This window comes from Cuculus canorus, chromosome 1 (assembly GCF_017976375.1).
Source record: "Cuculus canorus isolate bCucCan1 chromosome 1, bCucCan1.pri, whole genome shotgun sequence".
Taxonomy (NCBI): Eukaryota; Metazoa; Chordata; class Aves; order Cuculiformes; family Cuculidae; genus Cuculus; species Cuculus canorus.
Genome location: NC_071401.1, coordinates 193,478,227 through 193,494,431, shown reverse-complemented (window position 1 = coordinate 193,494,431; position 16,205 = coordinate 193,478,227). Strand labels below are relative to the sequence as shown.

Genomic DNA, 16,205 nt, shown 5'->3' with positions numbered 1-16,205 from the left:
TTTCTAATATCACAAGGAATTGGAATAGTTTTGCTACTTCTTATGGTCCTATTTTTTTTAAATGTGCCTCTGACCCTTTCAAAATAAAATATTTGCGTGTTTCCCTTACCTGTACTGCTAATACTGTATATTAAAGGATTTTAAAAACACAGTTTCCCTTTTCCTCTCCAATGCCATTTATGTTTAGTTTGTCACTCAGCTGGGACGATGAACTAGACTGCTCAACTGAATCTTTCAGTTCTCCTATACAAGCACAACGCTGCCATGGCTGCGTTTCCAATGCTGCAAGGCAACATGCAAATAACGAAAGGTCAATTTTCAGATCTTTCCATTATCTTTACTTATATGAAGTTTTCAAGGTCAATCAAATAAAAGCCAAGCTTGTCATTGCAAGTTTTCTGCCTTTACTCCAAACAAAGCATTGTAACACAGGCATTTAATGGAGCACAAGCCTATTTTGCTCCGATTCCAAAGCCACTCAAAAGTAGAATGTGTGAGAAGAGTAGCAATGTTAGATCCAATGACAAAACCTGGCTTTTAGATTTAGCTTGAACTATTAAGATATGTCCCACTCCACAAACCATAATATGACCTTTCCTAGTTCTATGCAGAACTTTTGAAAAAGTAAATCACACTGCCAGCTCACAGAACACACTTTTCAGGTTATCATCATGTTTAAAAGAAAAAAAAAACAAAATCCAAACAATACCAACAGAACACCCCATGCCATGACCTTCCCCCCGCCTTACTGTGCGGCAGCCAAAAATATGCTCCATTTGGCATGCGTTTCTAAATAATGCAAATATGAACACACACAACTCCCTTACAAAAAATTATATTAAACGGACTCTGAAAAAAAGCATATATAATGAATCATTAGAAGGTTCATTTACTTTAAGGCACAGCAAGCAGAAACTCCTTGCTCTGCCTGCTGCCACTTAGGCAACTTACAGCAACTGCATGAACAATTTTGCTCTTTTTTATGACTGGGACTGGACATTAAGTCAGCACTTCTTTATGGTTTGACTATATCACCTTGCTTCATCCTATTGGTATGCTACATGTTCAGGATTTTAGAGTAAACGCTCAACACAGAGCCCACCAGCTTAAAACGTACATAGCAGACATCCCAGAAACAATTCCCCAAACCAGTATCTGAATTCCTTGTGACAGGCTTTAGAGCAAAACAATGTAATGCTGCTGTTCCATTCTCAAGCAAAACAAAGACAACATGCACCGGTTTGAGACAGCCTACTTAGGTTTCTTAAAAAAAGTTTAACTATCCCACTCACTAACTACAGGCAGGTTGCTGAAGCCAGTACCTGCATCATAACAAAAGCTCATGAGATCTTTGGTTACCATCTTTAAGAAGATATTTCGCTTTTGCCATTCAAAGACATCTCCTCCAGCTAAATGCTTCTCTGTGTCAAATGAAAGAGAGCTGAGGAGCTGGTGTTCTTTAGCCTGGAGAAGAGGAAGCTGAGGGGAGGAGACCTTATTGCTCTCTACAGCTACCTGAAAGGAGGTTGTGAAGAGGAGGGAGTTGGCCTCTTCTCCCCAGTGACAGGGGACAGGACAAAGGGGAATGGCCTCAAGCTCCACCAGGGGAGGTTCAGGCTGGACATGAGGAAAAAATTTTTCACGGAAAGGGTCATTGGGCACTGGAACAGGCTGCCCAGGGAGGGGGTTGAGTCACCTTCCCTGGAGGTGTTTAAGGGACAGGTGGATGAGGTGCTGAGGGGCAATGGTTTAGGGATTGATAAGAATTGTTGGACTCGATGATCCAGTGCATCCTTTCCAACCTAGTGATTCGATGATTCTATGAGTTACAGGCCCGAAATTAGTTTAAGGTGTACATTGCACACACTTGAGTTGGTGTCACCTTTCTCTGTTGCATTTACATACAGGGCTTTTTTAGGGACTTCCCATTCTGGCTCTGCTTTGAAGCATGATCACAAAACACAGTGCTCTGCCTGGAAATCAAAACTTGAAGGTTGAAAATGGGCTGGAATGCTAGCAGCCAGATTTATCCTTTACATAGCATACCTGGGGAAATAGCTCCTGTAGACTACCTTGCTGGCATTTTCAACCTGGGAAAAACCCCCACTCAAGTTCCTTAAACATTAAATCACAGGTTTAACTATATTTTATGTTAGATTGGATCTTAGCCTGCAAATATATACCTGCTAGTGCCCAGAAAAGTTATTTCTGAGTATTCAAAACTAAACAAAAGTTTTGCATATGACAGACATGTTAATTTATCACTTAAATTGCTTGAAGCACTTGAAAGAGATAATGAGCTAATTTTACATCAGTTATATGTGTAAGATTCAATTATATCCTTCACTTACTAGAATCTTATTTATACAGTGAAAAATACACATTCCTGGCAATTAAGATATTTACATCTAAGCAGTATTTATATCTGCAATTTTAAATAGCTTGTGCTTCCTTTGACATTTCACGATGCTATTAGTTTTATCTATAACGCTGAAACCCTTTGGCTGCCTGCAAGGCTCCTCATAGAATACTCCGTATTCAAAGATATGATCACAGTCCTAAAGTACCAAACTTTCCAGCTGCTTCTTACTCCAAGCATGCTGTCTGGGTATGTGAGGAGGGAAGTGCAAGACGTATAGCCTCTGTTCACTTATCTGGCCCTCTGGTTTGCTGCCAAGCTCTTGGGCAGGGCACCATACCAAGGTAGAAGCATCTGCCCACAAAACATCATGGCAGCTCCAACCATTAGCTGGACTGCTAGGACACAGAGAAATAAAACCCATGCACCATAGTGATCAGGAGGTTTGGTACACATTGCAATGACTGGCGGTATAAAAACAATCTGAAAACTGATGAAGCTGCAGAAAGCAGGAACAGTTCACAGAAGACACAAAGAACGCCACTGACAATCAACCAACCAGCACAGCACTTGGACAGTGAAAACTGCTTCAAAAAATGCCTGAGCTTTCCTTGTAGTTAGATGAGGTTCTGCATCTTTCTGTATTCTAAGAGGAGTGGAAGAAACAAGCAGTGACAAGGCATAATATTTGAAATATATTTTAAGTGACTTACAGATGTAGACAGTGTTGGTAAAGGTATGCTATCGGATCAAGAATGACAGAAGCAGCACGTGTATGGACGGGCTCTTGATAAGCAGGAGTGACTGTAAAGACAAAAGGAACCCCTTCTCTACAGAACCTCCCCTCCTCCCTCCACCAAAATAACCAAACAAACAAAAGCCCCAACTGGGATTATGAGACCCTTGTAAGAAAACAAAACCCCAAAATATCTTCAAAAGCCTTTTGATATTTAGTTCAAAGGCTGTGGTTTAGATTTTGCCTACAAAAAGTATGACAAACGCCCTTGGAATAACCATCTATGGTTATGTATTATGACTGAAATAGAGCACTTTTATTCCAGTTGTGATAGCTCCTTATTAAATTTAATCCAAATAAAGGTAGATTCTAAGCAAAGAATACCTCCACAAGGACTACATCTACTTGACTAAATCAAGGCAGCCATTTGAGAGAAACCACGAAGCACAAATTGAATTTAGATCAGCCATCAAAAAACCCCCAAATATTAAGTTAAATTATAAGAAAAAGGAATTAACAGATATTCATCACAAAATAGGGTCAACTGAGGTAAAGGCTGCATTTTTATATTTTTATTTTGCATAAAAGCCAAATGATCTTACTTACAAGCTTTGTTGGACAAGAGATTGCAATGAAATTACTTTAAATGGTTATTTAAGTCTATATAACTCAACGGTTTGAAAACAGGAGATGCCCAGGTCTGACATGAGTAGAGAAGTCAGGCATGGCCACTTCTGCACTGGCGGTTTATTCCTGTGGCTCAGCTAGGTCAGATGGGTACTAACATGGTCCATCAGAAAGATGCTGCTAAGCCCCGACTACAGTGAAGAAAACATCCCCCAAATACATACACAGCGGGACCTTGCATGAACTGTAACTCTATGCCAGTTCAACTAAGACAGTATTTGAACCTTCTGGAGTTATTTTGAAAAACCTTCAATGCACAATGGGTATAGAACTACCCAGCTACTGAATCCCTGGCATTGCACAGCCAGAAGCATGAAGAATCAGAGAAAGAGGTGAAGACAAATCAGAAAGAGTATGGCCCTGGGAGCAAGTAGCTGGGCCATTCAGCTCAAGCACTTCAGGTCTGCAGCATGAACATAGGGCACAGGGTATACGCTGCTCCATGCACTGCAAGCCTTGTTCCCACGTTGAAGTGAGCTATAGTATTTCCCATATAGGTGAACATTCACTGTAGCCCATTTTGTGTGACAAGTAAAAACAGGAGCCATGGTTGTGGGGTCAGTGTCAGCATGGCTTGTTGATGCTAGAAGAGATACAAGAGATACACAAAAAACCCCACAAGACTGTGTCTGTAGCTTTTTATTTAACAAATTAAGATAATCAGCTACCATCATCTTCAAAACAGTTCGCTTCCGAGTTGACACATAGCTGCACACAATCCTGCCAACATTGAAAGCAGTTCTGCAGAGCATCTTCTGAAAGGCTGTTGAGGATCTCTGTCATTTTTGTTATTGCATCTGCTGACAAAATATGAGTTCCTTTGAGCAATGATTCAAAAACGCGTGCACGAGACATGCACTCTTCACCATAGCCTTAGTCAATAACTGAAAAGTTTCCATTTCCATTTCCTCAGTTTCACAAATAACTTGATGTTAACTTGCTGTTCACTCTTTCACATGAACATTTTCTGATCCAGGGTAAGAAAATGTCTCAATCTGAACATGTGTCTACTCATACTTGAGTGAAGCAGTCACGTTGAGTCTTGTCTCTCGCTCCCGGTTCACAAACTATACGGTTAGTTCTGGGGTTTTTGTGTCGGACCTCGTATTTGGGGGATCCTCACACCCCTTCACAAGTTGCTGAGTTAGAGGGCTTTACCGCAGTGCTGCGCCTGGCATTTACTCTGCAGAGACTTCTGTGAAGCACCTCTACAGTCCCCATTAGTTGCGGTGTAACATATTATTTGAAAATACTGTGGAAAGATGCTGTGATTTGAAAGATTGCCTTATCTAAACCTTTATGAGGTTTAACCAATGGAGCAGTTAAAAGCAAAGGTTGCCAACAACCTGTAACAAAAACAACATTGATAATGACAATGAGGAGATGAACCAGTGCTTGGGAATGAAGGGAATGCTTTATCAGATGATCTACTTCACTGGGATGAGGCATAACCACCAGTAGTTATAAGGTATCGCTGACCCCTTCAGCAAAAAACCCCACAATTGTGGCTAACAGTTATATTCAACAAGGATGCTTTAGCAGCTTTCAAAGCAATTGCAAAAGGAATGCACACAACAAACAAAAGTGGAAATGAAAACTAAACCAAAAGTCAGGGTGCTTAAATGAAAAGCTTATTTGAATAGAAGAGGAAACCTCAAAAGAATCAACCTTTAATAAGTGAACAAAGAGGGCATCCAACAGTAGCAGGTAAATTCAAAGACACTTGCAAGCAAATACCAAAAAAAAAAAATAAAATCTAGTAGTCAAGTATGATCTTTACTATTTTGGTTCACTGCGTAGGTGAAGCAAATACAAATCAAGGTAATGTTTAAGGCCTAAAGTGAAAGTATTGGGGGATGTCTGCTCTTATGAGATGAGAGGGACACACTAATGCAGGGCATGACTGAAGGCTGATCTTGTACCACTTTTAATGTCTCTATTCTTGTTCATCCATCATCTCTTATACGTGTATTGACAAAGGACCAGAGGTGAGCAAAAAAAATATATACAATGTAAGAGATCAGTCAGTACTAAGAAAACTAAAGAGGGCACATGCAAGCAACTGAATTCCTATGGAAGCTGCACATTTTCAGCAGAGATGCTGTAAGCAACCATGTCTACACTCATTTAAAAAACAAGGTGAGGTTTAAGCAGTAGAACTGAGTGTATTCTAAATAGCTCAGAGAAAATACAATGTTTCAAAAAGGTAACATTTAACAGCAAATTTCTTTACCACTAAAAACTTCCACCTGTTTCACATCCAAGTATACCATAACAAAGATGACAAAATGCCTTATGTTTACTGTTTACACATTTGTGAAGTCAGCTGTAGGACTTCACATACTGCTGCAAGTTTCCTGTTTCTTACTAAAAAAAAAAAAAAAAAAAATTTACCTTTTTAACAACAAAAGGTGCAATGACTCTTGAGGGGGTTACTTTCCATTCATTTAAAAACTGGTTGAATTCTGTACAGCAGTGTTCTTTTATAGCAATGATGAACTGGGTTTTGTAACAGGACTGTGTGACTGCAAATCAAAACTTGGAAGAAAACAAAACCAGATAGCACGAGGGTTGCTTCTCAGGAGGAGTGCTGCGCCAGAATATCCCAATGCTCTTCCACTGACAGAACCACAGGAGATGAGAACACATTCACACTCTCACGATGAGATTTTTAATTAAAAAAATAAATATATGTATACATATATGGGCTGAAAACAATATTTTGCAGTCATTAAGTACTAGTCAAAACCTACAAGCTACAGAGTATTCATGCCTTTTCCTTGCAGACCTCTATCCTTCTAAATAAAGAACACACAGGCTGTCAGAGCCTAGAATAAACACACACTCACGTGAAGTGCTTCAGAAATAAGGGCTCTCCTACATCCATGCAGAGTGAAAGAAGTCATTCAAAGTGACTAATACTTGGAATTCAACATGTAAGACATACAGAGTTAAAAATCTTTTAGACTTCCTTGAAGTGTCCAGGAAGAAGTGAATTCTGAAACAGATCTCATTTACAATCTAGATAGCAAGTTGGCTCCTCCTATGGGATAATTGCATGGCAGCTTATTACAGCTATCACCTTAATTACGAAACATTCCAAGCAACAGTAAAACATTTCATTGGTTAAAGCAAAATAAGCTCTTATTACTTTAATGAACAAGGTTCGCTCCTCATTTTAAAAGTCCTTCTCCACTTGCAGTTCATGGTCCATCCAACCCAGGCCTGGCATACGCCAGTCACTGGTATCTTCTTACTGAACAAAACATCTCTGCTAAACTACATATACTCAACTACATATACCATGGAAAACTTTTTGCCTGTGCAGAAATAAACAAATATGGAATCGTTGCGGTTTAATCCCAGCAGGCAACTAAGCCCTACACAGCCGCCTGCTCACTCCCCTTGCTCCCCACGGTGGGAGACATAATTGGAAGAGTAAAAGTGATAAAACTTGTGAGTTGAGATAAAGGCAGTTTAATAGGCAAAGCTAAAGTTGCACACACAAGCAAAGCAAAACAAGGAATTCATTCACTACTTCCCACTGGCAGGCAGGTGTTCAGCCATCCCCAGGAAAGCAGGGCTCCATTACATGTAATGGTTGCTTGCGAAAACAAAATGCCATGACTCTGAATGTCCCTCCTTTCCTTCTTCTTTCTGCAGCATTTTTTTGCTGAGTGGGATGTCATATGGTGTGGATTATCCCTTCCGTCAGTTAAGATCAGCTGTCCCAGCTGTGTCCCCTCCCAACTTCTTGCGCATCCCCAGCCTACTTGCTGGTGCAGTGATGCGAGGAGTAGAAAAGGCCCTGACTCTGTGTAAGCAGTGCTCAGCAAGAGCTAAAACAACCCTGTGTTACTAACACTGTTTCTAGCACAAATCCAAAACATAGCCCCATACTAGCTACCATGGAAAAATTAACTCCACCCCAGCCAAAACCAGCACAGGAATAAACAGAGCATTGGGAATCAAAGAGAAAGAAACCGGAGAGGTGTTATTTCAACAACGTCGGGTGAATGAGGCACTAAAGGGCATAGACATTTGCTTGGGAAGTGCAATGAGTTGACAGAAACCCCATTGTAGTAGAGGGGCAAGATTGCAGGAACTTGTTGGTACAAACAAGAGGAAGACATCATGCATTATGAACAGTGAGCTCCAAGAAGCCTGCTGATATCCCCCCACTTACAGCTCTCTATCAACATGGATTTTGACATCAAATGCTTCCCTTTTTCAGTAACATTGAGTCATTAGTGGAGAACTATAACATTAAAACCATCATTGCCATAGTGGACATTCACACAAAGAGGTTCCCCAGATAACACCACATAACAGAAATCTCTTGAAAGTCTTACAATCCAAAGAATTTAAAAGGTCACTGTTACTTATCAAGAAGATGCACACCCACTACACACACCATATGCCCACACCCAGACTCTGAGGGGAAGGCACGTAATACCCAGCACACATGAGGAATTATACTGTTGGGGGATTTGGAGAAGATTAAGAAAATGCAATGAAGTACGCAGGAAGAAAAAAAAAAATCTAACCGATGTAAAACATTTATCTTGTTATGGGGGTTAGAGATAAACCGGATAATTTGAAGCCTGTCCTGAAAAACCTGGAGCACTTGTTAAATTCAGTAAAGCTCAGTTCATAATGGAAGCTCAGTACTGTGTCCAGTGTGTAGCAAGCCTCTATCCCCATCTAGAAATTTTGAGTGTACTAGAAACTAGCATGATACACAGCTACTTTTCAAAAACAGTTTTTAAGATCTAGAAACTGAATATTTGATAAACTTCTATGACTTAAAAGGAAACATCCTATGATACACCCAGACAGGAACAGTTTAGAGGGAGGAGGGGCTGGATTAACTGTCAATAGATAAATCTTTGCCTAGTTTGTTTCTGAATTTTTATAGGTACTAAATCAGTAATCGATTTTCTCTCCACTCTAAATTTCCAACTGAAGCAACAGAGAACTGGGACACTGGAGCTAACACTCAAACTAATGAGTTGTGACAGATGTGACTGTGAGATACCAGAACTTTTTACTCATGGGCAACTGCCTAAGCTAAGGTTGTACTGTTTAGGTCTGCACTTCCCCCCACTCCTCCAGCGCTGGCCATTTCCACCTGACTTTTGTCACCAACATTACTTCGTATGGATCAGCATCTACTGCAATAGGATCATCAAGTCAGCTTCAGGACTGATACGTGTTTTTTGTTAGCATCTGAATGTTATATACAGACAGTACCACACACATACAGATGTTAGAATTGTAGATACAGCAGAAATATCTAAAAAAAAAAAACAAAACAAAACCCCAAAACCAGAAAACCACACAAGGTCAACTCTCATTTTTTGTTTTAATTGCTAGTAAGAGTGTTTGGTAACTCCTGTAAAAAGCTTGATGTTGCAAACTACCAGATATTTTAGTGCAATTGTTACTGAAAGTGCTCTCACTAAGTGTGCTTCATTGATTAGGAAATCTCAGTATCATCCAGGGAGAAGATAAGTGATGTTTGCTCATATTACCTAACAAGATAAAACAAGCTACTTGTTTAAGCATAGTTCAGAGACATCGTAGGAGTTCCTAACATTTGGAAAAAAGCATACATGAAGAGAGACAATTTGAAAAATCCTAAAGCAAAGGAGACAATTGCAACTGTTTTTAATGTAATACAAAATGCTCCAGCTGCCACAGAAAACTTCATCCAAATTCAGTTTTAAACTGGAAGAAACCTCAGGCCTTTACTTGACCTCTTTAAGATTTCTACCACTCCTGGAGAGTTACCAAATCATCTTTCCAATGAAACAGAAAACAAATAAGAAGCAAAGTGATCATCTGTCACTCCAGTGCTCCTCACTAATGCTGATCCTAGAGCAAATCCAGTAAATTTAAGAAAAGTAGTGTGCAAATTAAATTTAAAATAGATATAATTTAACCCTAGACCTATGGTATTTAATGTAATTAGTCTCAGATGTGGAAGAAAAGTGGATTGTCCATGCTTGAATTACATTCAATAACAAGTACATAAACTGTATCTAGATTAAGTCCATAATCAAAGCAGTTCTGTGAGCTCTCAACAGCAGTGTCAGGATGCTGTGACTGAGCTGCTCTAAGGTTTATCAGCATCTTCCAATCTTTCAACACACCTTCCTGCAAACAGTGACAATGAACGTTAAGAATTTCTTTACACAAAGAGCATCTTTACGTAACATCATGTAACAATAATGCCACCACTGAGGAGCTGGGAAAAATATGGCAGCACAGGTCAGCAATGGGAGCACATATGGAGGCTTCTACTGGGACAGCTAGCCCGTAACAAGACTTGCCCATAATCTCGTATTTCCTTTTTTTCAACTCTTCTACCCAGAAGCACCTTCCCCTCTGAAATACATCCGAGCAATCAGATCTTTAAAGAGCTATAACATAATAAGAGATTCATAACGATAAATCAGGACTTTTACTGTAGTTTTATTTAAGACACTAACAACCTTTGTGACATTGCAATGCACCTCCTGAAGGGAAAAAAAGTTAGTTTTTCAGCCTGAGAGACACAGGGCACGTCTGTAGAGCAGGATGCAGGGAATCACACGCTGGCTCTGCCTCCTGACTGGGACCCGTGCACGCCGACATTAACAGAGCGCTGCAGAGCGGGACCCGGGCCCGGCCACCCTCACGCTGGGAGGCACGTCCAGGGCTGCTGGGTCAGAAACCACCGTATCAGAGCACGGACACCGCGCCCCTGCTTGGCCAGCGCTATCAAACAACGCATTTCCAAGTAAAATGGAATTGTGAAGTGATTCTCTACTCGGAATGAGCACATTGCCTACCAAACCCAACGGCGCAATGGCTGGAAACTAAGCAGAGTAGAAAAGATTCATAGAAAGGACCGGGTTGGAAGGAACCTTAAAGATCATCCGCTTCCAACCCCCTCGCCACGGGCAGAGACGCCTTCCACTGGATCAGGCTGCTCAAAGCTCCATTCAACGTGGCCTCGAAAAAGGACGCTATTTCGGGTCAGCCGGTTCCTCGGAGCACCCCGCATCTCACCCAGACACAAACCTGCAGGCAGCCAGCACCGGGCACGCTTTCTCCGCCCGAGTTGAACAAAGCGGGAGAAACGAGACACGGAAACCCCCCACAAGGCAATAGCAGGGGCCGCGCCGGGTCCCGCCCTCCCGCCGGCCACACGTGCGGCCGTTGCCGTGCCCGGAGGCGCGGGGGGCGCCGCGCCCGACCCGCTCCTCGCCCCCCGACTGCTTTCACTTTCTTTTCTCGCCCAGAACCGCACCCCGGGCACCGGGCGGGTGCGGGCTCGGGGCTGGGGAGAGCCGCCCCCGCCGCCCCCCGGCCCGCCCGCGGGCTCCCACGCCTCGGGGGGGAGGGGGTGTGTGAGGGGTGTCCCGGCCGGGGGCGGCGCGGCCCGGGCCCCGCGGTGCAGCCAGGCCCGGCGGGTCCGGGGCTCCCGCCGACGCGCCCCCCCGCCCCGCTCCCCACCTTGTAAGAGTCGGTGGCGAGGAGGATGTTGAACTCGGCCCCCGCCGCAGCGCACTCCATATCGTCAAGCCCGAGGAGGCGCCGCCGCCGGCACGGACAGGACTGGGCTGCGCCGCCGCCGCCGCCGCCAGGCGCTCGGGGCGGGGGGGCGGGGCCAGAGGTATTACGGCGGGGGCGGGGCCAACCGCGCAGCTCCCCCACTCTGATTGGCTGCACCTCTTTCCCACGCTGATTGGCTGAGCGGCTCCCGAATCGCTGATTGGCTGTACGCTGCTTGTACTGCTGATTGATTGGCTGCGCTGCTCCCCTCCTGGCTGACTGGCTGCGCCCTCCCGCCAAGCTGATTGGCTGTGCCGCAGCCTCCCGCTGATTGGCTGCGCCGTCCCCGCACCGCTGATTGATTGGCTGCAGGGCACCCCGCGCCCCCCCTGAGTGGCTGCGCCCTCCTGCCCCGCTGATTGGCTGCGCGGCTCCGCCTCCGAGGGAAGGGCCGTGAGGTCACTGCGCGGGCGGGGCCGTGCAGGGGTGGAGGCGCCCCGTGCCGCACGTTCTCTGCCGCTCGCTGCCGGGCGGGGGGGGCGGGGCTCCCCGGTGACGTCACCGCACGGCCCGTGCGCGCTCCCTCGCGATTGGCGGGCGAGGGGTGAGGCGTGATTGGCGGGGCGGGAGGGGGGGGTGGCTCTGGTTTCGGTTCCCCGACGCCTCCTGGGTTATGGGAAAAGGCGGGTGGTGGGATGGGGTGACCCCGCGGTGCACGGAAGCACGGGTGTCCTTGGCTCGGCCTGTGAGGAGCCGGAGCGCCGCTTTCATTCAGTCACAGAATGGGTTGGATTGGAACCAAGATCACGCAGTTCCAGCCCCCCCGCCATGGGCAGGGACACCTGCCACTGGATCAGGGTCTCAAAGCCTCCTCCAACCTGGCCTGGAACACTTAGAGGGACGGGGCAGCCACAGCTTCCCTGGACAACCTGTGCCAGTGCCTCACGATCCTCACAGGAAAAAAAATTCTTCCTAATACCTATGCTAAATCTCCCCTCTTTCAGCTTAAAACCGTTCCTCTTTGCCCTATGTGAAGGGAAGGACAAGATGTCATCCAGCGGGACCTGGATAAGCAGGAGAAGTGGGCCTGTGTGAACCTCATGAGGTTCAACAAGGCCAAATGCAAAGGCTTACACCCAGGTTGGGGCAATCCACAGTTTCAATACAGGATGGGGGATGATGTGATTGAGAGCAGCCCTGCCGAGTCAGCACAGTTGGTGACATGAGCCGGCAATGTGTGCTCGCAGCCCAGAAGGCCAACTGTATCCTGGGCTGCATCAAAAGAAGCGTGGCGAGCAGAGCGAGGGAGGTGATTCTGCCCTTCTGTTCCTCTCTTGTGAGATCCCACCTGGAGTATCGTGTACAGTTCTGGAGTCCTCAACATAAGAAGGATATAGAGATGTTGGAATGGGTCCAGAGGAGGCTATGAGGATGATCAGAGGCCTGGAGCACCTCCCATATGAGGACAGGCTGAGAGAGTTGGGGTTGTTCAGCCTGGAGAAGAGAAGGCTCTGAGGAGATCTCACAGTGGCCTTCCAATAGCTGAAAGTGCTACAGGAAAGCTGGGGAATTTCTGATAATAAATGATATTCTGCATAACAGAAGTGTCTGGTAAGTATTTTATGTGTATAAAGCCTATAATGTAGTCTGCTGCTGTATTTGGAGAAAAGGTATTCTGCCAATATGTTCTCAGGCTGATGTTTTAGGAGGTATACAAAGACAGCCCAATTCAGATGGCTATTACGTTACATCTCTTCTATCTCTGTTGCAAAACTTGATATTTATTATGTCTAGCTGTGAGAGTCCCATCACAGTTGCACAGAAGATCCGTGTGACTGAAATTTCTGCATATGCCATGTTATGCGTAGAGGGTGAATTTTTCCCTCTAAGGAGTTTCTAGTTCTTTTGGTCAATAATTATGAGTCTGAATTAATCCCCTGTGCTCCCTTTATCTTGGTGGTAGTTCCAAGACATATTGACAGATTAAATGTCAATATTATCTCTTATTTTTCTCTTCAAGTGTGCTGGCAAAGTAACAGAATTTTAGCTGTACTCCTTTGTGCTTTTTACTGCAACTGGTGCTTACGGTGGTGTTTAAGCTTGCAATGATTGGCAACAAGTCCCTCAGTGCATGACAGCCAGGCTGGTATTGCTGGAGTTATTGGACATCTGTCACTCTCCACCTCAGTGCATACAATTCTTTGCTGTGGATCTATGAGGAGAACGGAGTGGAGCCTGTAGATTTTTTTTTTTTCCCCCAAGGCTAAGTCTCCTAAATCTTCTTTTATCCTTCCTAAAGCCTCCCATCCTACATCATTCTGCAGCATCACAGTGTTTCCTCTGTGTTCTTGTAGCATTCTTTCGCCTTGGATACCTGGCTGGGACTCCAGAGTTAATCAGTGCATAATTGGTTAAGATCATCTAAGTAGATTTTAGTGGGCTCAATAATTTAATTCTCATTGCTAAATAGTATCCATCAATAGTCTTGTTAAATGGTATCCCACTCACAAAGAATCATGGAGAGGTAGATTATTTTGCACAGAAGTGAATAAAAAAATCCTGACACATGATTTTAAATCATATTTGGTGAATGAAGCAAGCCTACCATTTCTCCCCTGTAGTTTATCCAAGGGCTTGTGTAGAAGTCTGATTAAATCATGACACAAAATACTCTTTAAAAATTATGTGCTATGCAGACTGTATAAATAACTGACTATGATATGTATGAAAAATAAGAGGAATTGCTTCATTTATGCAGTATATAGGACAAGGTTAAACCCAGTGCAAGAGTTTGTTTACAGGAGTTGGCAGATTGTTCTGGTGAGCAGTCACACTAGATTATATGTCATTGGGTATTTAGATATTTTGTCTCTGTGTGTGTACATATATTTAAACCCCCCTAATATTCTGTTGAGATACTGCTTGATGATCTGCCTGCTGAAGTTCTGTTGAGTTCATGGCATAGCATTTCTTGTTTAAGCTCTAGCTTCCAAGAGATAGCTTATATGACTGCAGGACCTGGGTCAGCAAGATTCACACCTCAGCCCAGCTAACCTTCAAATGTTTTTCAGGTTTTATGCTTCTGAGTGTGAGTCACTGCAAGTCAATTTTTCTTTATATCTTCCTAAGAACTGTATCCTGTCATTAGGTCTTATCTTCGGCAGTCAATGCTATGTTTATGCTGGGTGTTAGATTACTAACTTTCCAGGCATGCTGCGAGACTTATTGCCTTGATTTTTGGGAGAGGTGAATTTCAGATTACAATTGTGGCTTTGTATCATAGCATGTCAATTTTTATTTCTTGACATGCATTGCATAACCAGTACTGAGGTTTTTGCGTGTTCTTCAAAGAACAACAGAAATTCAGTGGTTTCATCATTCAGGCTAACGTGAAGCTGAGATAACTTGAAAATGCTGTCACACAGATGGATGAATGCCCTGGGACATCTTGAAGTTTCCTGTGTTAGAGAGGTGCCTGACTGGTTCTGCGTAGTCACTGTGGAGTCAACACAGTTCACCAGCTGTGGCTGAGTCCTGAGGCTCCGTCAATGAAGAGCCACTCAGCTGGATCTGCGCTGCATTTTTTTCAGTGCTTAAGATTCCTTATGAGCTGGATGACAAGTAAGTATTGTGCATGGATATTTGACTGCATCTGTCTAGCACCAGCCTGGATCAAGAAGGACTTTCCTGAACAGGAGCTTGCATCTAACATGGCTCCATGAAGTTAAAGGTGCTGGTGTTGCCCTTCTGAGCCTTCCTAGTTTTGTACTATGGTACAGCTATACAGTGAGTGGGGCTGGCTTGGATCAGTAAAGATTATTCTTCATCTTCCAGATAATATAAAAATGGCTGATCCACTTCCAGATCTGAATTGACACTGAAGCTGTTTAACCTTGTTTGTGCAGTGCTGTCCTGAGCCAATAAACTTTGTATTAACAACCTCTGGGTTTATACAGAGTGTGTTCATGGCACAATTTATGTGCAACTGAAATAACCCTCTACAGACAGTTAAGTGATGGCTGTGGAGTGTGGGATACAGTGCAAGAAGGGAGCTAACATGAATCACCTGTATCACTGGAGCTGACTGGATCGCCTGTGCTTGACCCACTTATCAAGGTTCCCAAACATCCAAACAGCTGTGTTTCTTTTTCTTATACATCAAGTAAACATAAAAGTATTCTCTTTGCCTCCCAAAACACGTGTCCTGAGGCTCAGCTTGCACAAATAAAGTAGAGTTCGTGATAATGAATGCATCTGGCTTTTAGAGGAAGAAGACTGAAATATTTCCAATAAATGTATTTCAGGATTCAGAAGATCTTCTAAATAGTTTCTTCAGCAGTGTTTGGCCCATGATGAATTTGTGATGTTACGATGTAATGTGAAGATTTTACTGCCATTTGTCTAGGATAACATTTGTAATTGAATCAGGTTTTTTCTGCTCCGGAGTAAAACAATAAATAGTGAGTCTTCTGGAAATGAGACCATTTCTAGTTATGCCCTTGTTTATTGCCTAATGTGATGAGGACTGATTCAAACCAGAGCCTCTGCACAAGCACAGTAACAACAGCAACTGCAGTGTCTGTGGGGCTATGCTGACTTTTGTGTGGTGGAGGGATGAGAAACCTGAAGCTAGAGTGATGGATTTTTGTTGTGTATTTCACCATACACAGTATGTATTCAGATAGGAGAGAGAGATGTACAATTGTGTGTCTAGGTCAAAGCACAAATTTAGCAACACCTGCTACACCACTGAGTTAGTACAACATGCAAAGTTCACCCACAGAGTCACAGTTATGTTTGAGGACCGAATGTCAGTTGTCCAGTTTGGAAAGAGAGGTTACTTTCTAATGATCCAGGTCTCCCTGTTCATTCTAGCAAGTC

At 43.7% G+C, this 16,205-nt stretch overlaps 1 protein-coding gene across 2 annotated transcripts in view; it reads right to left on the bottom strand.

Moving 5' to 3' along the window:
- Positions 1-11,430, bottom strand: part of NAMPT (nicotinamide phosphoribosyltransferase) — a 34,457-nt gene extending 23,027 nt beyond the window's left edge. For both annotated transcript variants that reach the window (XM_054061513.1, XM_054061522.1), the window contains exon 1: positions 11,286-11,430. In XM_054061513.1, the coding sequence (XP_053917488.1) occupies positions 11,286-11,345 (60 nt within the window). In that variant the 5' untranslated portion in view covers positions 11,346-11,430. The remainder of the gene's footprint in view (positions 1-11,285) is intronic.
- Positions 11,431-16,205: the final 4,775 nt, after the last annotated feature.